This window comes from Lynx canadensis, chromosome E3 (assembly GCF_007474595.2).
Source record: "Lynx canadensis isolate LIC74 chromosome E3, mLynCan4.pri.v2, whole genome shotgun sequence".
NCBI classification, from domain to species: Eukaryota; Metazoa; Chordata; class Mammalia; order Carnivora; family Felidae; genus Lynx; species Lynx canadensis.
Genome location: NC_044318.1, coordinates 36,180,655 through 36,198,417, shown reverse-complemented (window position 1 = coordinate 36,198,417; position 17,763 = coordinate 36,180,655). Strand labels below are relative to the sequence as shown.

The 17,763-nt window shown below is 48.8% G+C and overlaps 1 protein-coding gene across 5 annotated transcripts in view; it reads left to right on the top strand.

Annotated features, from left to right (window-relative positions):
• Nucleotides 1-17,763, top strand: part of CYTH3 (cytohesin 3) — a 99,579-nt gene that overhangs the window by 65,447 nt on the left and 16,369 nt on the right. For 2 of the 5 annotated variants that reach the window (XM_030301401.1, XM_030301403.1), the window contains exons 2-4: nucleotides 6,411-6,493; nucleotides 8,399-8,463; nucleotides 9,069-9,135. In XM_030301401.1, coding sequence (XP_030157261.1) covers nucleotides 6,411-6,493; nucleotides 8,399-8,463; nucleotides 9,069-9,135 — 215 coding nt within the window. Of the gene's footprint in view, nucleotides 1-208; nucleotides 314-1,532; nucleotides 1,692-6,410; nucleotides 6,494-8,398; nucleotides 8,464-9,068; nucleotides 9,136-17,763 lie in introns of those variants that run through there. The other 3 variants (XM_030301400.1, XM_030301404.1, XM_030301405.1) reach the window with 3 other exon arrangements.

Here is a 17,763-nt window from a genome sequence, read left to right as displayed (position 1 = left end):
ACTTGGCCACCGAAACGGGGAATTCCTTGCCTTCTTTCCACAGTGCTTTTCCCTCATGAAAACACTTCCATTTGCTGAAACCGCACCTGCTGCTTTGTGGCTGATGTAGACTCGTTCTCCTGTGGAGCTTGAGGTGATCATAAAATAAGGAGTGCCTCCAGCCTCCGCCGTCATTCTGCAGGTGAAGAACTGAGTCCCGGCTGACGAAGGGCTTTACTCAAGCCTGTCTCCGGAAAATCGGGATTCCATTTGGAAGCTCGTGATAGGAGCATTCAGTCGAAGTGATCTTGCTGACTTTTACCAGTAATTTCCAGTGAGTTTGCTTTTGTATTTTTTTAAAAAAGCCTTTTTTTTTTTAAGTTTATTTTGAAAGGGGGGGGAGAGAGAATCCCAAGTGGGCTCTGCATGGTCAGCACAGAGCCCAATGCGGGGCTCGAACTCACGAACCATGAGTTGATGATCCGAGCGAAACCAAGAGTCAGATGCTTAACCTACTGAGCCACCTGGTGTCCCCTAAATTTGCTTTTTTTAATGTTTGTTTATTTTTGAGAGAGGCAGAGTGTGGGGAGGGGAGGGGCAGAGAGAAAGGGAGACACAGAATCCGAAGCAGGCCCCAGGCTCCGAACTGTCAGCACAGAGCCCGATGCGGGGCTCGAACTCACGAGCCATGAGATCATGACCTGAGCCGAAGTCGGACACTCAACAGACTGAGCCACCCGGGCGCCCCTAAATTTGCTTTTTTTAAACACAGGTTTTATTGCGTCTGGAAAGAACAATTTTTGCCATATGTCCTTTTATGTGTGCAGGGAGTGTGTGTAACCATGTATTACTTTTCCAATTAAATTAAGTACCAGCTTTCTTAGGAGAGAAAAAAAAAAAGAAAAACCAACTGCGGGACTTTACTCTGTCATCTTACCTGATAGTGTCAACGTGACAGAGTGCAGGTGATGTCAGGCCGTGGATCCAAACTGTGGAGTGCCTTCCCTGGCTGTGTTGGCTGCGGGAAGAGGGCTTGCCTTCTCTGAATGCGCTTCTCCCATTCTTAGTATGGTGTCTGCACGTGTGAGGGCAGCTGCATGTCAGATTATGGGACTGAAGAGGTGTTCCGGACGCAGAGAGATGCTGAGAAAACTTCCCCTAAACAGCTGGTGCCACAGCTAAATGTTGGTTTTCTCTGTACGTTCCGGATGTCGAGGGAAATAATAGGGGCAGTGATATATATGAATGACAGAACCTGGGCAGAGATCGGTCTAGGGTATTTCATCACCTATTTCTGTTCCTTTTATTTATTCTTTTTAATGCACCGGGGAGCATCTCCTTGTTTCCTGTTCATACTCCAGCCGGATACCCCAATAGATACTTCCATAAGAGATGGTCCTGGCTGTCGAATTCCGGAGACTTTTCTTTTTTACTCTCTATTATCACGGATTTCATACCTTAGAGTATGAAGTGGATAATGGATACCCATATGAAATAGGTTTAACAATTGTGATCATTTTGCTCAATTCTTTTTTTTTTTTTTTTTTTGGCAGAAGTATTTCAAAGGTAAGCACAGACATCATAGCATTACAGCCCCTAAATGGGACCGTGTGAAGCTCTAAAGAATGAGAACATTATTCTCCACTTTATCCCATCTTATCAAATGTTTCTTTCTCTCAGACCGTCAAATTCTGGTTGGAACTACTGGTAAAGTAAGCGGTCGGTACTTTATTTAACTCCTTGAAGACTTAAAGGGACATGAAAAGATGGGCTCCAGGGAAGGATTGTTAAAGATGTGATGAGAAGCTTTGGGTCCAGCGTCAGGTCATTCTGTTTGTATTTGTTACCAAGCTGTCACTCGGCTGTCAGCCTGCCCTGTTCGTCCTCTGGGTCGGAGGGAGGGGCTGGAGGTGGACTTTTCTCAAAGGAAACTTAGGGCGCCTGGGCGGCTCAGTCGGTTAAGTGCCTGACTCTTGATTTCAGCTCAGGTCATGATCTCATGGTTTGTGGGTTTGATCCCCACATCCAGCTCAGTGCTGACAGTGTGGAGCCTGCTTAGGATTCTCTCTCTCTTTCTCTCCCTCTGCCCTGCTCCTTCCCTCACTTTCTCTCTCAAAATAAACATAAAAAAAAAAAAAAAAAACGAAAATGTCTGTTGATGATTAAATGAGCGCTGTAACCCTTTCAGAGTCTTGTTTTTTTAAAAAACATTTTACTTTTTTTTTTTTTTTTTGGAGAGAGCACCAGAGTGCGATGGAGGTCAGGGGGAGAGACAGAGTGTGAGTCAGAGAGAATCTCCACACTCTGCGTGGTGCCCGACACGGGGCTTGATCCCACAACCCTGGGATGATGACCCGAGCCAAAATCGAGAGTCATACGCTCAACCACCTGAGCCACCCACACACCCTCAGATTCTCATTTTCCTCTCTGTCCAGTGGAAAACTCAGCAGAAGAAAACTGAAAATAAGAAATCTGTTTGTGTTACTTGGGGGATCTGGCCAGTGTTTTTGCTTCTTTGCCTTTGACTGTCTTAATTATTAAGCAGCCTTGAATTTTCTGAGCTGAAGTACGCTCGGTGTAGTCCTATATAAAAAAGGCCTTTCTCTGCTTCATCTAAATTCCCAGAGTCGTCGTAACTAATTTGTGGAAATCATGGGGACACTCAAGGGCCAAGAGTTCTGCCTAGCTTTTAAAAAAATGTTTTCATTAAAGGTTTAATAATTAGATTTTTATTTGATACCAAGAAGAGTATCTTTTGGCAAAAGAACATTACTGTGGAGCATGACACCTGCTTTCAAGGTATCCCGTGTGTCCCTGTCTTTCCTCCTAAGAAGAATCTGAATTCTGTGTTTATTATTCCAATGATCGTCTCCATCATTTCGCTGCGTATATACTCGTACATGTAAACCACGGGCGTAATTTTTTTTTTTGTTTTTGAAATTTGCAGAAAGCATTCATGTTTATATTATTTTCCTGAGATGATCTGTTTGTGCCTGTTTTTAATTTATTATTATTATTATTTTTTTACTGTGGTTGGGATTCTCTGACCTGCACACACAGTGTATGTACCCAGCCCGACCCTGGATGGGCATTTAGGCCGGTTTTCCTTCTCTTTTTCTTGTACAAAGTGTGTTTCTTTGACCTCACGATACGTACCTGCAGTTGCAGTGTCTGAGAATTTATCTAGGACGCATACCTAGGAGCGCAGTTGTGGCCCATCGCTGGGGCACATCTTTGATACGAACCCACAGCACTAGGTGGTTTTCCAAAGTGGCCATGCAGGCTTCTTTTGCTTTCTTTGCTTCTCTCCTTTTCTTTCCCTCTCTCCCTCTTCCCTCCTCCGCCACGCTGCCCTGTTGGGTGGGTCTGACATGCACGCGTGTTTTCCGGGTTTTGTGTTTATCAGTTACGCGGTTCTGCAGGCAGGCAGCGGGGGGAGGAGAGCATCACCCTGCCTCCCCACAGCACCTCTTGCCCCGCAAAGGTATAACCGCTCTCTTTGTCTTTCTTGGTATCTGTTTTGCGTGTTAGAGGCTTACCTCCAGTTGGAGAGCACAGGGCTGAAGGTTATTGAAATACCCAAGTGTGTCAGGAGGCCTTGTTGACTGACCTCTCTGTGGGGTGCCGTAGGTGTGCTGGTTGCTGGGTGGACACAAACCCAGGAGTCCCCCGACATCAGTATCTTTACATCTAAAGCCGGTCGATGCCGTAGAGAAGACTCTTCCCTCTAGTGTGGGCTGGTGCAGGTGGGTAAAGGGTGGCTGCCAGTAGACCGGGAGCCCCACGGGGAGAAGACTTGGTGGGGGAGGGGGTGTCAGCGCCACTGGCATCCCTTGTCTCTGGTGTGGTGCCCTCGTGTGTGTGGTGCCCTGGGTCCCTCGTCCACCTCTGTCTAGAGATGACAGCTCCGTGGAGCTGGAGGACATCAAGGGATCCCATGGCTTTCACACAGCCGCATCCAGTGTTCCTGATGAGCTCACTCTTCTCAGCCCGCCCCCAGACTTACTTGCTGCAGCCAGTTCCCAAGCCCTTGGGGACCTGGCGTCAGTCAGGTGACGCCTTGCTCTCCCCTCCCTGTTGGCTGAAGATTCTTCTTCCTCACGTTTGTTAAGCCAGTCGCTGCTGGTCTGGTCTGTCTCCTGGCTTTGAAAACGTGGTCTTTTCCCCATTATCTTTGTCCTCCTGGGTTGTTGAGTTTTAAGAAATTGCCTCACTTTAGTTTCAGTGAGGTTTACTACCCTGTTAGTAGAGGTCCCGCCCTGAGATTTGAATTTGCATTTCCCCAATGGTTAAAAGAGTTGACATCTTTTCACACAGCCATTGATCTGTTCCTTTTCAGTTTTTTGCCTGTTAAAGTCTTTTGCCCATTTTCTCAGCATTGGTTTAAAATTTATCCCCTTCTTGGTGCAAGTACTGTATTCTGGATACCAACTCTTTGACAGTCTGTGGCCTAGCTCTTTATGGTATGGAATTTGGAGGAACAAAGCTCCTTAATTTTAATGGTGAATTTATTAATATCTGTGTTTGCATAATTTATGTTTTTCCCTGTCTTGTTTAAGAAATCCTTTCCTACTCTTAGGGTGCCTGGGTGGCTCAATGGCTAAGCATCTGACTTCTGCTCAGGGTTTGAGGGTTTGAGCCCTGCATCAGGCTCTGTACTCACAGCTCAGAGCCTGGAGCCTGCTTTGGATTCTGTGTCTCTGTCCCTCTTTGCCCCTCCCACTGGTGCTCTGTCTCTGTCTCTGTCTCTCTCTGAAAAATAAACATTAAAAAAAAAAATTACAAAAAAAGTCTTCCGGGGCATCTGGGTGACTCATTCGGTTAAGCGGTCGACTTCAGCTCAGGTCATGATCTCACAGTTTGTGGGTTCGAGCCCCACATCAGGCTCTCTGCTGACAGCTCAGGGCCTGGAGCCTGCTTCAGATTCTATGTGTCTGTCTCTCTCTCTCTGCTCCTCCCTCGCTCACTCTCTCTGTCTCTCAAAAAAATAAATAAACGTTAAAAACAAAATTAAAAAAGAATCCTTTCCTACTCTGAAACTGTAAATATGCTCTCCCCTGTTGTAAAAACTGTGGTGTTGCCTTTCACAGTTAAGCCTTTTTTCTCCTTGCAGCTGGTTGAGGATCTGTATGATGATAAGTAGGGATTCAGCTTCATTTTGTATATGGGGTAACTGATGGATCGCATATAGCACCTGTCACTTATCAATGTGTCCGCCCTGTCTTTTGAAGCCGCAGTGTTAGGTTTCTGTCTGTCTGGGGGCACTTTTTTTTTTTTTAAGTTTATTTATTTTGAGAGAGAGCATGCGCAAGAGAGCGGAGGAGGGGGAGAGAGAGAGAGAGAGAGAGAGAGAGAGAGAGAGAGAGAATATGAATGAATGAATGAATGAATGAATGAATGAATATCTCAGGCAGGCTCCTTGAAGTCAGCCCAGAGCCCTGACTCTGGGCTTGAACTCACAAACTGTGAGATCATGACCTGAGCGCAAGTCAAGAGTGGACGCTTAACGAACTGAGCCACCGGGTGCCCCTGTCTGGGGGTACTTTTCTGGCTACAGTCTTCGGGTGCATTGGTCAGCATGTCTACCTCTGCACCATGACTGTATTCTCTTAATCTGTTTGTAGAAGCTCTACGTGCTCTCTTGCTATTTAATCAGATTCTTAACCTTTTGTTTCTTTAAACAAATTAATGAAATAGGAATTAAATGTACAATAGAGGAGTATTAAAAATCAAAAGCTCTTTGAAAAGCTTAATGAGACACCAGTTGCCACACAATTAAAGAAAAGAGACATAGCAGGAATGGGGGAGGTTAATCATTAAGAAGAAGATATTATGAACAACTCTCTGCCAATAATAATAATTTAAAAACTTCAATTACCCATGTACTGGCCGCCCTCCACCCCCTTCTCTCTGCCGTTCTGGAATGTATTTCCTGCCACCCAGCCTTCTCAGAAGGAACCGTTATCAGGAACTTGGTGTCTATCATTCCTGTGTGTGCCTGTTCTGCTGGACATACACGGCATGTCTGCAGGACGTTTATGAAGCACGTGCTCGATTTTCAGCCTCTACGAACAGGCCCGTGTACGCTCTGCAGCTTGCTTTCTCAGCACCGTCTTCTGAAGCGCACCTGTGTTGGTAGACTGAGTTCAGCCATTTTTTATTGTTGCATAGGATTCTTCTTTCTAAATATACCACCATTTAGTCATCATTAGTGGATATTTGGGTGGGTTTTCTATTACAAGCAATGCTGCTGTGAGTATCTTACATGGGGTGTATATGGTGGGGTTCTCTTGGGGATAGATGCCCACCTACCTGCTTACAGGCCCTGCTGGCTTGTTCACATGCCCGTCTTCAACCTGACGAGGTATTGTCAACTTGTGCTCCAGAGTGGTGGTAGTTTAATTGTTGAATTTGATTTTTTTGTCTTCCAGTGCCTGAAGACCTCTCACTGGAAGAGAGAGAAGAACTTTTAGACATTCGTCGAAGAAAAAAGGAACTTATTGATGACATTGAGGTAAAAAAAAAAGAAAAAAAAAGGCCACAACCAAAAATTCCCCTTAGTTTTTGCTTTTAGGTAAAATGATCACGTAGCTTCATGAAAGTGTAAAACCTGGGTATGTTGTGTGTCTGTATCCTAATATGTGAAGAGACAGGGAAAGAGTTACCCAAGTCAGTCAGGCAGAGGTGGTGATTTCTGGGCAGCGTGGACTCGGGGGTGCAAATGCAGACACCACGGAACTGGAGTCAGCAGCAAGCGACACGTGACTCCAGAGTCATAAAAGGGCACTTCTGAACAATGGTAGCAGTCGACAGATTCACCGCTCTTTCAAATTGAATAAGCCCCTATTTCGTTTGCCAACATCCCCGGCATCTAGAACATTCTGTCACATTTTTGGCATGCAGATGTCCTTTGACTGAATGAGTCAATGTGCCGCCACTGAGCTGGTGGCAGCAGGGCGACAAGACGCGGGCAGACACCATACTTGCCACGTGTGTGTGCTCGGAGCACAGGGAGAGCGGGCCCTGCAGGAGGAGCAGAGGGGCCAGACCGTAGCCTCAGCCTCAGAGCGTCTGGGGCCGCGGCAGAAATGATCCGGGAGGCCAGGGCTGCTTCCACTTGGGGCTTCCTCGAGGATGTTACTCAGACACAGGGCCCTTCTCGGAGAAGCTTCTTAATCTTGGTGACGCCAAAATAAATGTGGCCTCGCAGGCCACTTGCTGCAAGAGTAAGCCGGGTCCACATAGCAGCTCCTTCCTAGGAGCCCGTGTCTGAAGTGTGAACTTCCTTGGTGAAGAAAAGAGTGGTATTCCAAATAAAAATTTCTCTGTATTTGGAAGATAATCTGTGGAACTGTATCTTGCAAGGTTACCCTTCCTTCTTGTAAAAATCACCGTATCCTAGAATGGGTGCTTTGGTTGAGGAATAAGAATGTATCTTAAGGTTCATGGTCCTATTTGGACATGAATAATGGTAGTGCCTGTGGAACCTTATGTAGCTCTAATGACCTAATTAAAAAAATGTTTTTAAGTTTATTTTTAAGAGACAGAGCGAGTGGGGGAGGGGCAGAGAAAGAGAGAGGGGAAAAAGGGAATGCCAAGCAGGCTCCGTGCTGTTAGTGTGAATCCTGATGTGGGGCTCATACTCACAAACTGTGAGATCATGAGATCGTGACCTGAGCCAAAATCAAGAGTCGGACACTTAACCGGCTGAACCACCTGGGCACCCCTAATGGCCTCATTTTTGAGTTGAGAACATTGAGGCCCAGAGAGGTTAAGAGGGCTGCCAACAGCCTCTCAGCCAGTAAGTGGCAGAGCCACATGGAGGGACAGGGGAGCCTGTCCCCTCTGCTGTTCTTGACGTATCCAAGTGCCACAGGTGATTTCTGCTGTCACCTCCTGGGCTCTGTCCATGGTGCTCTGTGTCGGGCAGAGTGGTGGACATCACTCTGCGACTGGCGGTTAGGGACCTGATACTGGTCTCTGCACGTTTAAGCTGCACCTTCTCCCTCCTCTTCGCAAGAGCTGAGGCGGCCCCGGGGCCGGGGGAGGAGTTGAAGAGCTGCAGGGAGTGAGCTGAGGACTCACCACTTCCCTTTGCTCTTGTGTCTTGCCACACCTGTGACGTCCTCCCCAGTGTCGCTTCTGGATTTTGCACACAGATACTCTAGAATCTGCCTGGGTGACCCCTCCCTGCTTGTCCTTGATGAGCGGATGGATGATAGTGTGTTTTCTCCAGAGCTGGGGCTGCACCCGCCCAGAGGCTCTCTCTCTGCATGGATAGAAAGTACTGATGTTTCCAGACCTGGGATGTCTGGATGGGGCCTCGGGGCAGCTTGTGTCCGAAGGCTAAGATTTCTCTGAGTCTAGGAGGGGAAGGTAAAGACCCCCGCCCTCCAATTTCTTTCTTCTGTTTTCGCAGAGGCTGAAATACGAAATTGCTGAAGTTATGACGGAGATTGACAATCTAACTTCAGTGGAAGAAAGGTAAACAGTTGGTGTCACACTGCCCAGTAGCCAACCTCTTTTCTTGGTTTCCAGCTGTGGTGACCACCGCAGGGGCAGGGCCACAGATACAGCAGGGGCAGAGATTACAGCCTCCAGGGCGGGGCCACAGCAGGGGCTATAAAGTTGGGATCCTGAAGTGGGGCAGCCCTTGTAAGGTGGTTGATTGCTCTGCTCTCTTCCCCTCACCCCTTCCTCCTTTCCGCGGAGGAGTTGGGGTCCTTCTCTCCTCTCCCTTCCCGGGGAAACACAGGCCCTTCCACATTAACCTCCAAAGAAGCAGCCTTTCTGTACAGAAGGGAACTATGCTTTCCTTAAGTCGCTGTTTCTTACTCATTATTAGCTTTTTCTGAAGAAGTAATCAAATGTAGAAAAGAGCCCGGCAGCCTTGTGTGCCGCTTCTGCGATGGGCGGGGGGGGGGGGGGGGGGAGGAGATAGGGAGGTGGGAGGTGGGCGGAGTGGGCAGATGGAGGGCTGGGGGCGTCTGGGTGGTTTTCTGCAGCGGAAGTACCAGAGGAGATTGTGTTCCCTTTTGCACTTGGTGCAAACGTCAGCTGATGATTTCTCAACTGTCTCAAATGTGTAGCAAAACTACCCAGAGGAACAAGCAGATAGCTATGGGGAGGAAGAAATTCAACATGGATCCCAAAAAGGTAAGCAGACATTCTGGTTTTCTGGCCTGCAAGAGATTGAGCGATTCATCCATTTTAATGGTTCTCTCCTTCTGGACAAAGGTGGTCATACCCTCATAAAAATACTGAGTGATGTTAAATTTTTATCACGAAGGGGCTGCTAGTGAGTTGGAGGGAAGCAAAAGTGCCCATTGACCTGGTGTCTGGGCCCAAAGACCTTTCTTTGCGCGTGAGGCTCAGGGTGAGGACGGGCCTCCTGGGAGTGGCCAGCGTGTGTGGGCCTCACTGGGGCCGGGCTGAGAGGTGGGGGTCTTCCTGCTGACGTACAGCCTGAAGCCCGGGGTGGGGGTGGGGGGGGGTGCTTGGTCAGCCAGTGGGCAGGGCTGCAGCTGGTGTGTTGGGTCTGGAGAGGGGGGTGGGTATTCACTCGTTCACCTCAGAGGACTTGATTCCTTCCATTCACCTTTGAGAGAGAAGATGTCTGCCTGAGACCGAGGAACTCTCCTGGTTTAAGCCACTACCTGGTCTTTCCTCAAGTTGGATTTTCTAGGAAAACGCCTGAAGAAGATGAAACCTTCAACACAAAGCTGCTTGTCTCTGAGGGTGAAATGAAATTGTCAGTGGGAATGATTTTGTGAATTTGATAATGACTTGAGGTTTGGAGTTAGAAGCAGTTTTGTTTTTTTCCCTTAGGAGTTAGTTGGGTTTACAGAGTTGACTTAATCAGATTTGGTAAGCAGTGGAAACATCTTGAGAGATACATCACTTGTTCTAAGTTATAGCACATGATAGCATGCCAATACGTTCATGGATGAATTCAGGTCCTCCGCACAAAGGACACACAAATACACTTATTATTATTATTTTTTTTTTTTAAGTTTGTTTATTTTGAGAAAGCGAGAATCCCAAGCAGCCTCTGCACTGTCAGCGTGGAGCCTGATGAGGTGCTCGAACTCAGGAACTGTGAGATCATGACCTGAGCTGAAATCAAGAGTTGGACCCTTAACTGACAGGCCACCCAGGCGCCTGCAAATACGCTTGTTTACTTAATTAATTTATTTAATGTTTATTTATTTTTGAGACAGAGACAGAGCACGAGTGGGGGAGGGTAGAGAAGGGGGGGTGGGTAGACACAGAATCCGAAGGAGCCTCCAGGCTCTGAGCTGTCAGCACAGAGCCTGACGCGGGGCTCGAACTCACGGACCGTGAGACCATGACCTGAGCTGAAGTCCGACGCTTGACCGACTGAGCCACCCAGACGCCCCAAATATGCTTATTTTTTTAGTGGTGCTGCCACTCTGCAGGAGTTCTGTCAGGTTCTTGCCTGTGTCCTTGTTCTACGTGTACCGCGAATCAGAGTTACAGTAATAAGGGCAGACGTAGATTGAACTTGCCACGTGTCATGAACTGTCTAGCACAGCACTGAATTAGTATACTTAACCTTATGGGGTAGGTTCCATTTTTAATTCCTGTTTCACAGTTGGGGAAAGTGAGGCACAGAGCCACTGAGACTTGCCTAGTGTCTTGAGCAAGGAATCCACTTGAGACTCAGGCCCATAACCACTGCACTTAGCTCCTGCAGGACTCTGGCGTTGGTTTGTAGGTAGCCCTGAGCCCAGCTGGGAGGTCCCAGAGCCCTGGTCAGCCGTGTGGATCTGTCCACGTCCACGGAGGGGTGCTCACCTGCTTTGCTTTGGCTGTGGCGAGTTGCTCTACAGGCTTCATTTTGTGTACATACCTCTCCACCTGAAGGATTTTTAAAATATTCATCATGGGTTCTGTCCAACAACTTATTATGTTGCTCAGTAAAGGCAGATGGCAAATTTAGTCTATATGTGGTCTTTTGCGGGGAAAAATTATCAAAGTTCCCTGGTTTGGTAGATGATTATAGCACTTCCCTGAGTCCACTGAGTCGGCTTGGGCCGCCATAACCAAATACCGTAGACTGGTGGCTTACGCGATAGACATTTTCACAGTCTGGATGTTGGAAATCGGATCAGGGTGCCAGCGTGGCCAGGTTCTGGTGAGAGCTCTTCTCCTGACTTCAGACGGCCACCTCCTCACCGTGTCCTCACGTGGTGGAGAAAACGCGGGAGAGAGCTCCCTGGTGTCTCTTCTTACAAGGGCACCAGTTCCATCAGGTCGGAGCCCTGCTCAGACGACGTCGTCTAACTCTAATTGCCTCCCAGAGGCCCCACTTCGTGACACCATCACTGGGGGGGGTTAAAGCTTCAGGATTGGAATTTTTGGGAGACACACACATTCGGTAAGAGGAGAAGTTGATTCAGTCGAGGAAGCTGGAGACATTCGCCAGCCTCTCTTTTATTTGCAGTTTCCTAGAGAGGCCTTTAAAAATGTAACGTATAAATCTATGACAAGCACGAGTTCACCCAGTGGACTGGAAGTTGAGGGAACCCAGAAAGACAAAAGATGAACAGTGGTCCAAAGTATACTCAGGAAAAATCGCTCCGGGAAAGGAGAGCCGTGTCGGGTTCGGCTCCCTTGGGCGGCAGGGGTGGGTCCTGGGACCATAGAGGGGACGTCCAGACTGTTTGCCCTGGCTGCATTTGCGCCAGGCGGTGACATGTGCCCCCAGGTGGGAGAGCAGGCGTCTCTTCTCGTCTGGCCTCACCGAGGAGGAGAAACCCCCACTCCCAGAGACCAGTTTCTGAGCACCCCCCTGGGCCCGTCACCCACTCCGGAAACCAATGGCGTTCGGTTTGGCCACCGGAGAACCTTCGGTACAAAGGTGAACGCGCAACCAGGAATCACCAAATGTACAAGCTGCCTGACCTCGTGAGAGAGACGTGAAACTCCAGGAACAGAACCAACATGGAAGTGTTAAAAGCAGGGCAGTTTTAGGGGCGCCTGGGTGGCGCAGTCGGTTAAGCGTCCGACTTCAGCCAGGTCACGATCTCGCGGTCCGGGAGTTCGAGCCCCGCGTCGGGCTCTGGGCTGATGGCTCGGAGCCTGGAGCCTGTTTCCGATTCTGTGTCTCCTTCTCTCTCTCTGCCCCTCCCCCGTTCATGCTCTGTCTCTCTCTGTCTTAAAAATAAATAAACGTTGGAAAAAAAAAAATTAAAAAAAAAAAAAAAAAAAAAAAAAAAGGGCAGTTTTGTGTATTATACATCGCATCAGAGATGATAGCGTGTTGCTTGTCCTCAGTGCAAAAACGGAGTGGTGGAAAAGATCTCCGCCATCTCCGCAAAGCCTGACATGGGGCTCACACCCCCGAACCATGAGATCGTGACCTGAGCCAAAGCTGGACACTCAGCTGACTGTTGAGTGAAGAATGACACCCTTAGAAACCTGTGGCACGGAGCAGGGATGGGGCCACGGGCAGGCTGGGCCGTGGCACTACGTGGTTCTCTCCGGAGCTCTGGGCAGGTCCGCAAGATTGGGGAGCATGTCAGGCAGCCCCGCTTTCATCGAGCAGAAGTCCCAGGAGGAGAGAACAGAAGCCAGAGTGGAGGATGTATTTCAAAGAAATACTGGAATATTTCTGAACTAGATTAAGATAAAACCCTCAAATTTAAAGGGCTCACTGTAGGCCAAGCAGGATAAAGGTTTAAAAAACTTGGACATAGAAATGTCAAGTAAAATGCCAGGAAACTTGCGGATAAAGAGAAAATCACTGGCTTTCCAGGGACGAAAGACCAGATTAAGAAGAAAGGAATCACAACAGCAACACTGGATAAAAGACAGCAGGGAGGAGGCGGGACTTAAAACCTAGAATTCCGTGTATCAAGACTGTTGCCCATGAGGAGACCAGTGAGGACACTTCAGATACGCAAGGACCTTCTGGGAGCAGTGCACCTGGAAAAAACCACGAATCCAAGAGCAGCTGCAGGACCAAGCGGGACAGACGCAGAGAAGCCAGCAAACGTTCAGTTAAGTCTAAGTGAGAGATTGGTGAAGGAGTATTTTCAAACCAAAGGCCTAGATTACCTCCATACGGTTCACCCTTGAACAGCACGGGTCCAGTGAACACCTGGATTTTTGTTTTCAGTACGTACAGTTCAGCCCTGTGAATGTATTTTCTCCCCATGAATTTCTCAGTGACATTTTCTTTTCTCCAGCTAACTATGCTAAGACTGTCATTATGATATCGTAATCTTGTGATACTATTGTAGGAATATAGTGCATAACGTATATAAGGTATAAAATGGGTTAATTGAGTGCTTATGTTATCGGTAAGGTTTCTGGTCAACAGTAGGCTTTTAGTAGTTGGGTTTTCGGGGAGTCCAAAGTTACGGGCCTCCTGGTTCGTTCAGTCAGTTGAGTATCCGACTTCAGCTCAGGTCATGATCTCACGGTTCATGGGTTTGAGCCCCGTGTTGGGCTTTGCACGGACAGTGTGGAGCCTACTTCGGGTTCTCTGTCTCCCTCTCTCTTTGCCCCTCTCCCATGCACGTTTTTTCTCTCTCTCAAAAAATAAGCAGTACAATTTTTTTTTTAATTTAAAAGTTACTTGCAGGGGCGCCTGGACGGCTCAGTTAAGCATCCACCTTCGGTTCAGGTCATGATCTCACGGCTCGTGAGTTTGAGCTGTGCGTCGGGCTCTGTGCTGACAGCTCAGAGCCTGGAGCCTGCTTCAGATTCTGTGTCTTCCTCTCTCTCTCTGCCCTTCCCCAGCTCACACTCTGTCTCTGTCTCTCAAAAATAAATGTTTAAAAAAATCTTTTTAATTTTTTTTTAAATGTTTATTTAATTTTTTGAGAGTGAGGGAGAGAAACAGATCACGAGCAGGGGAAGGGCAGAGAGAGAGAGAGAGACACACACACAGAATCGGAAGCAGGCTCCAGGCTCCGAGCTGTCAGCACAGAGTCCGACACAGGGCTCGAACCCATGAACTGTGAGATCATGACCTGAGCTGAAGTCAGCAGCTTAACTGACTGAGCCACCCAGGTGCCCCTAAAAATCTTTTTTAAAAAAGATTTATGCAGGGGCGCCTGGGTGGCGCAGTCGGTTAAGCGTCCGACTTCAGCCAGGTCACGATCTCGCGGTCCGTGAGTTCGAGCCCCGCGTCAGGCTCTGGGCTGATGGCTCAGAGCCTGGAGCCTGTTTCCGATTCTGTGTCTCCCTCTCTCTCTGCCCCTCCCCCGTTCATGCTCTGTCTCTCTCTGTCCCAAAAATAAATAAAAAACATTGAAAAAAAAATTAAAAAAAAAAAAAAAGATTTATGCAGACTTTTGACTCTGTGGAGTGTTGGAGCCCCTAACCCCTGCATTGTTCGAGGGTCAACTGTATATACGTAGCAAGGGAGAAGGGAAGTAGGGAAGTAAACGCTGGCCAAGGTGTTCTAGATGTTCACAGCTGAATGTGAGTTTAAAGTAAAATTTTAAGAGGAACCGCCAAAAACAGGGATAAGGTAGGATTTCTGAATTACTCGGAAAAATTGAATACAGAAAACTTGAATTCAACAGAAGGCTGAAAAGACATCACAAATACACAGCATAAGTGAAGGCTCAGGAACGAGTGTATCAAATCCCTAAGCCCCAGAAGTTTGATTTGGCCCCGTGACCTCTTACAAGCACCTTCACATTAGGTTAAAAGGAAAACAACAATAAAGTCCAGGCATGTTCTGATTGAGACACACATTGAGAGCAGAAAGTGCCCAGGTTGAAAATAAGGAAATAGGGAGAGATGTGGTAGGTGTAATGGGTTGAATGGTCCCACCCCTCCCCGCCCCCCCCCCCCCCCCCCCGCCTTCAGTAGATTCTACTGTTTTATTTTCTTTTTTTTTTTTTTTTTAATTTTTTTTTTCAACATTTATTTATTTTTTGGGGGACAGAGAGAGACAGAACATGAATGGGGGAGGGGCAGAGAGAGAGGGAGACACAGAATCGGAAACAGGCTCCAGGCTCTGAGCCATCAGCCTAGAGCCCGACGCGGGGCTCGAACTCACGGACCGCGAGATCGTGACCTGGCTGAAGTCGGACGCTTAACCGACTGCGCCACCCAGGCGCCCCTGCTGTTTGATTTTCTAAATAGTATTTTGAAACATTCATATTATCTAATAATACTAGGACATTTATTAGTATTGGCCTACTGTGTTCGGGTCCTGGGCTGCTAGAATAAATGGCCACAGACTTGGTGGCTTAAAACAATAGAAATATGGTGTCTCACAGTCCCAGAGGCCAGAAGTGTGAGGTCCGGGTGTGGGCAGGTCGGTTCCTTTCAGAAGCTCTGATGGAGGGTCTGCTCTGTGCCTCCCTCCCAGCCTGTGGCGGCTGCCAGTGGTCCTTGGTGGTCCCCCGGCTTGTGGACCCATCGTTGTAGTCTCAGCGTCCACGTCACATGGACGGTGATGCCTCCCCTGCCTTGTACGAGGACGGCTTCTGTGTCTTCCTCCTCTGCCTCTGGGTCTGGTTTCTCCTGAATAAATGCTCTCTTTGACTCGAGCTTTTGCTCCATTTTCTCTTACTAGTCGCTGGCCTGGGCTTGCCCCCATTGGCTCCGTGTTTTCCGGTGCCTCTTGCAGAGGGAGCTGGAGCTTGACTTGGGGCTCCTCTGGTGCCTTCTGTACCCTTGAAGTGCAGACAGGATTACCTTGTTCCGAACCTACTTGCTCTTCTCAGATCCCAGTTTTTGAGGCTCCTCCCTGAGGACCTTCCTAGTGCTGGAATTGTAGGGCAGGTCATGAGCAGCTCTGGAGAGCTTATCACCAGGCCCAGCAGCATAGACTGATGGAGTGCCCGGGACCTTGCGACTGCAGAAATTGCTGGGCCTACGGACTCTGGGGGCTGCTGGGAGGCTGAAGAGAGTGCAGGGCTGGACGGATACAGGACCCTCTCAGAGCCATGGCCCCACCAAGGTTGTGAGGCACAGTAGCACGGGCAGAAGGGAGGTGGCCACGGGGAACTGGCTGCAAAACAGCCTGCAGCTTGCGCTTTCAGAACCGCGGGCCACCACCCTGGCCACCGTCACGGCCACAGTGGTCATGAAACACTAGGCCAGGGATGTCGCTCCAGATGCCAGCCAGGCATACCCCAGGGAGCATCTGTTTGTGCCGGTCCCTTGGTCCCAGGATCTTGGGCTTCTTTGGATGCTCTCTGCCCCTGTTCTTGCAGTTTGGGGGGCTGTGGGATCTACCAGTTGCACCCACAGCCAGTCTGTGAGTCCTTGGGACATGGAGTCCAGAGAGGCAGACCAGGGCAGCTGTGGCCTCTGACCTCTTTGCCAAGGACTAACGTTAGGTCAGACAGCAAACCTCTACCCTGCCGCCCAGAGCTCCCCTCCCATCCACCACGCTCCCGCACCTGCCTCACCCTGGGTGCTGGGTTCAGATGGCACTTGGGGCAATGAGATACCAGCGTCATCACTTTCGTCCCATAGCTTGTTTTCTGGGGACCTGGTAGGACAGGTGCACACTTGGGACTGGAATGCTTTGTTACGGTATGTGCATGTCTTCTTGCTCAGGAGACGGTACCCAGGGGGTCTGTGCTCGCTTCAGCTCCCGCCAGAAATAGACGAGAGTTAATTTAGGGTAGTCAGACACACTGAGTTTTTGGTAAACTTTTTTATTTTTTGAAGAACAGCATATGGTGCGCAAAGTTTGAGTGCACAGCTTGACGAATTCTTACAAATTAAAATTCTCGTGTGACCCAGAGCAAGATGTGGTTGGGGGGCATTAGGAGTGTCTGTCTGTGTCTCCTCTTGGTGAGCGAATTCCACTCTGTCCCCACAGAGCAGCGTTGCTTGTCTTGAACTTGATGTAAATGGAGTTAAGGTCCTCTCTGTGTCGTCCTTTTACTCCATATCGCGCCTGTCAGATTGTTCCCTGTAGTGCGTTTGTTCTGTCTCACTGCTGTGTAGTGTTCCATCATATGGAATCTACCAGAATAGGTTTCTCTCTCCTCACTGATTGGATGTTGGGTTGTTGCCAGTTTTGGGGAATTCTAAATAAGGCCGCTGTGGACATTCACGTGTTTGAAAAACTAAGACTTCAGATGGACCGTGTGGTGGGGCGTCTAGGTGGCCCAGTTGGTTAAGCACCAGACTTCGGCTCAGGTCATGATCTTGGCATTTGTGGTTTCGAGCCCCGTGTCTGACTCCGTGCTGACAGCTCAGCATGGACCATGTGGTGTGAGGGAGCCCAGGTCCCGGGCACTGAGAGTTTCATCTGGAAAATCACCTCCGAATCTGTAGCAAAGAGATGAGAGAATTCCCTTAAGAGCTTTGCCGGCATGGATCTCAAAATCAGCTCAGAAGCTGTGTCCGAGGTAAAATTTCAGTATTATTAGAACTTTTCCAGGATGAACACAACTAATTCAGTCTTATCAGGACTTCTCCGGGATGAGCAAGGCTAATTTGGGCAGAGCAGCCCCTCTGCAGTCTTTCACTTAGACGTCGTCACCTGTGCCCTTATTAAGGCCTTCAAGCGGGCATGAATTTTCAGTGGCTTAGACTCGGTGGCCCAGGGATCAGTGAACACATTCAGCCACAGCCGACAGAAAGTCTTGTAAACACAGCTTGCACAGCGCACTGTTTGCTCACACAGCAGAGGTGGCTGCAGTGTGACAAGTGGCTCCCAAGTGTCAGGACCCAGGCCCTGTGTTGGTCCGGGCCTTTCCCTTCGTCCGGTGGCCGTGACGGTTCCGGCCATCACATCTGCATTCGCGGCAGGAAGGAGGAAGAAGGAGCGGT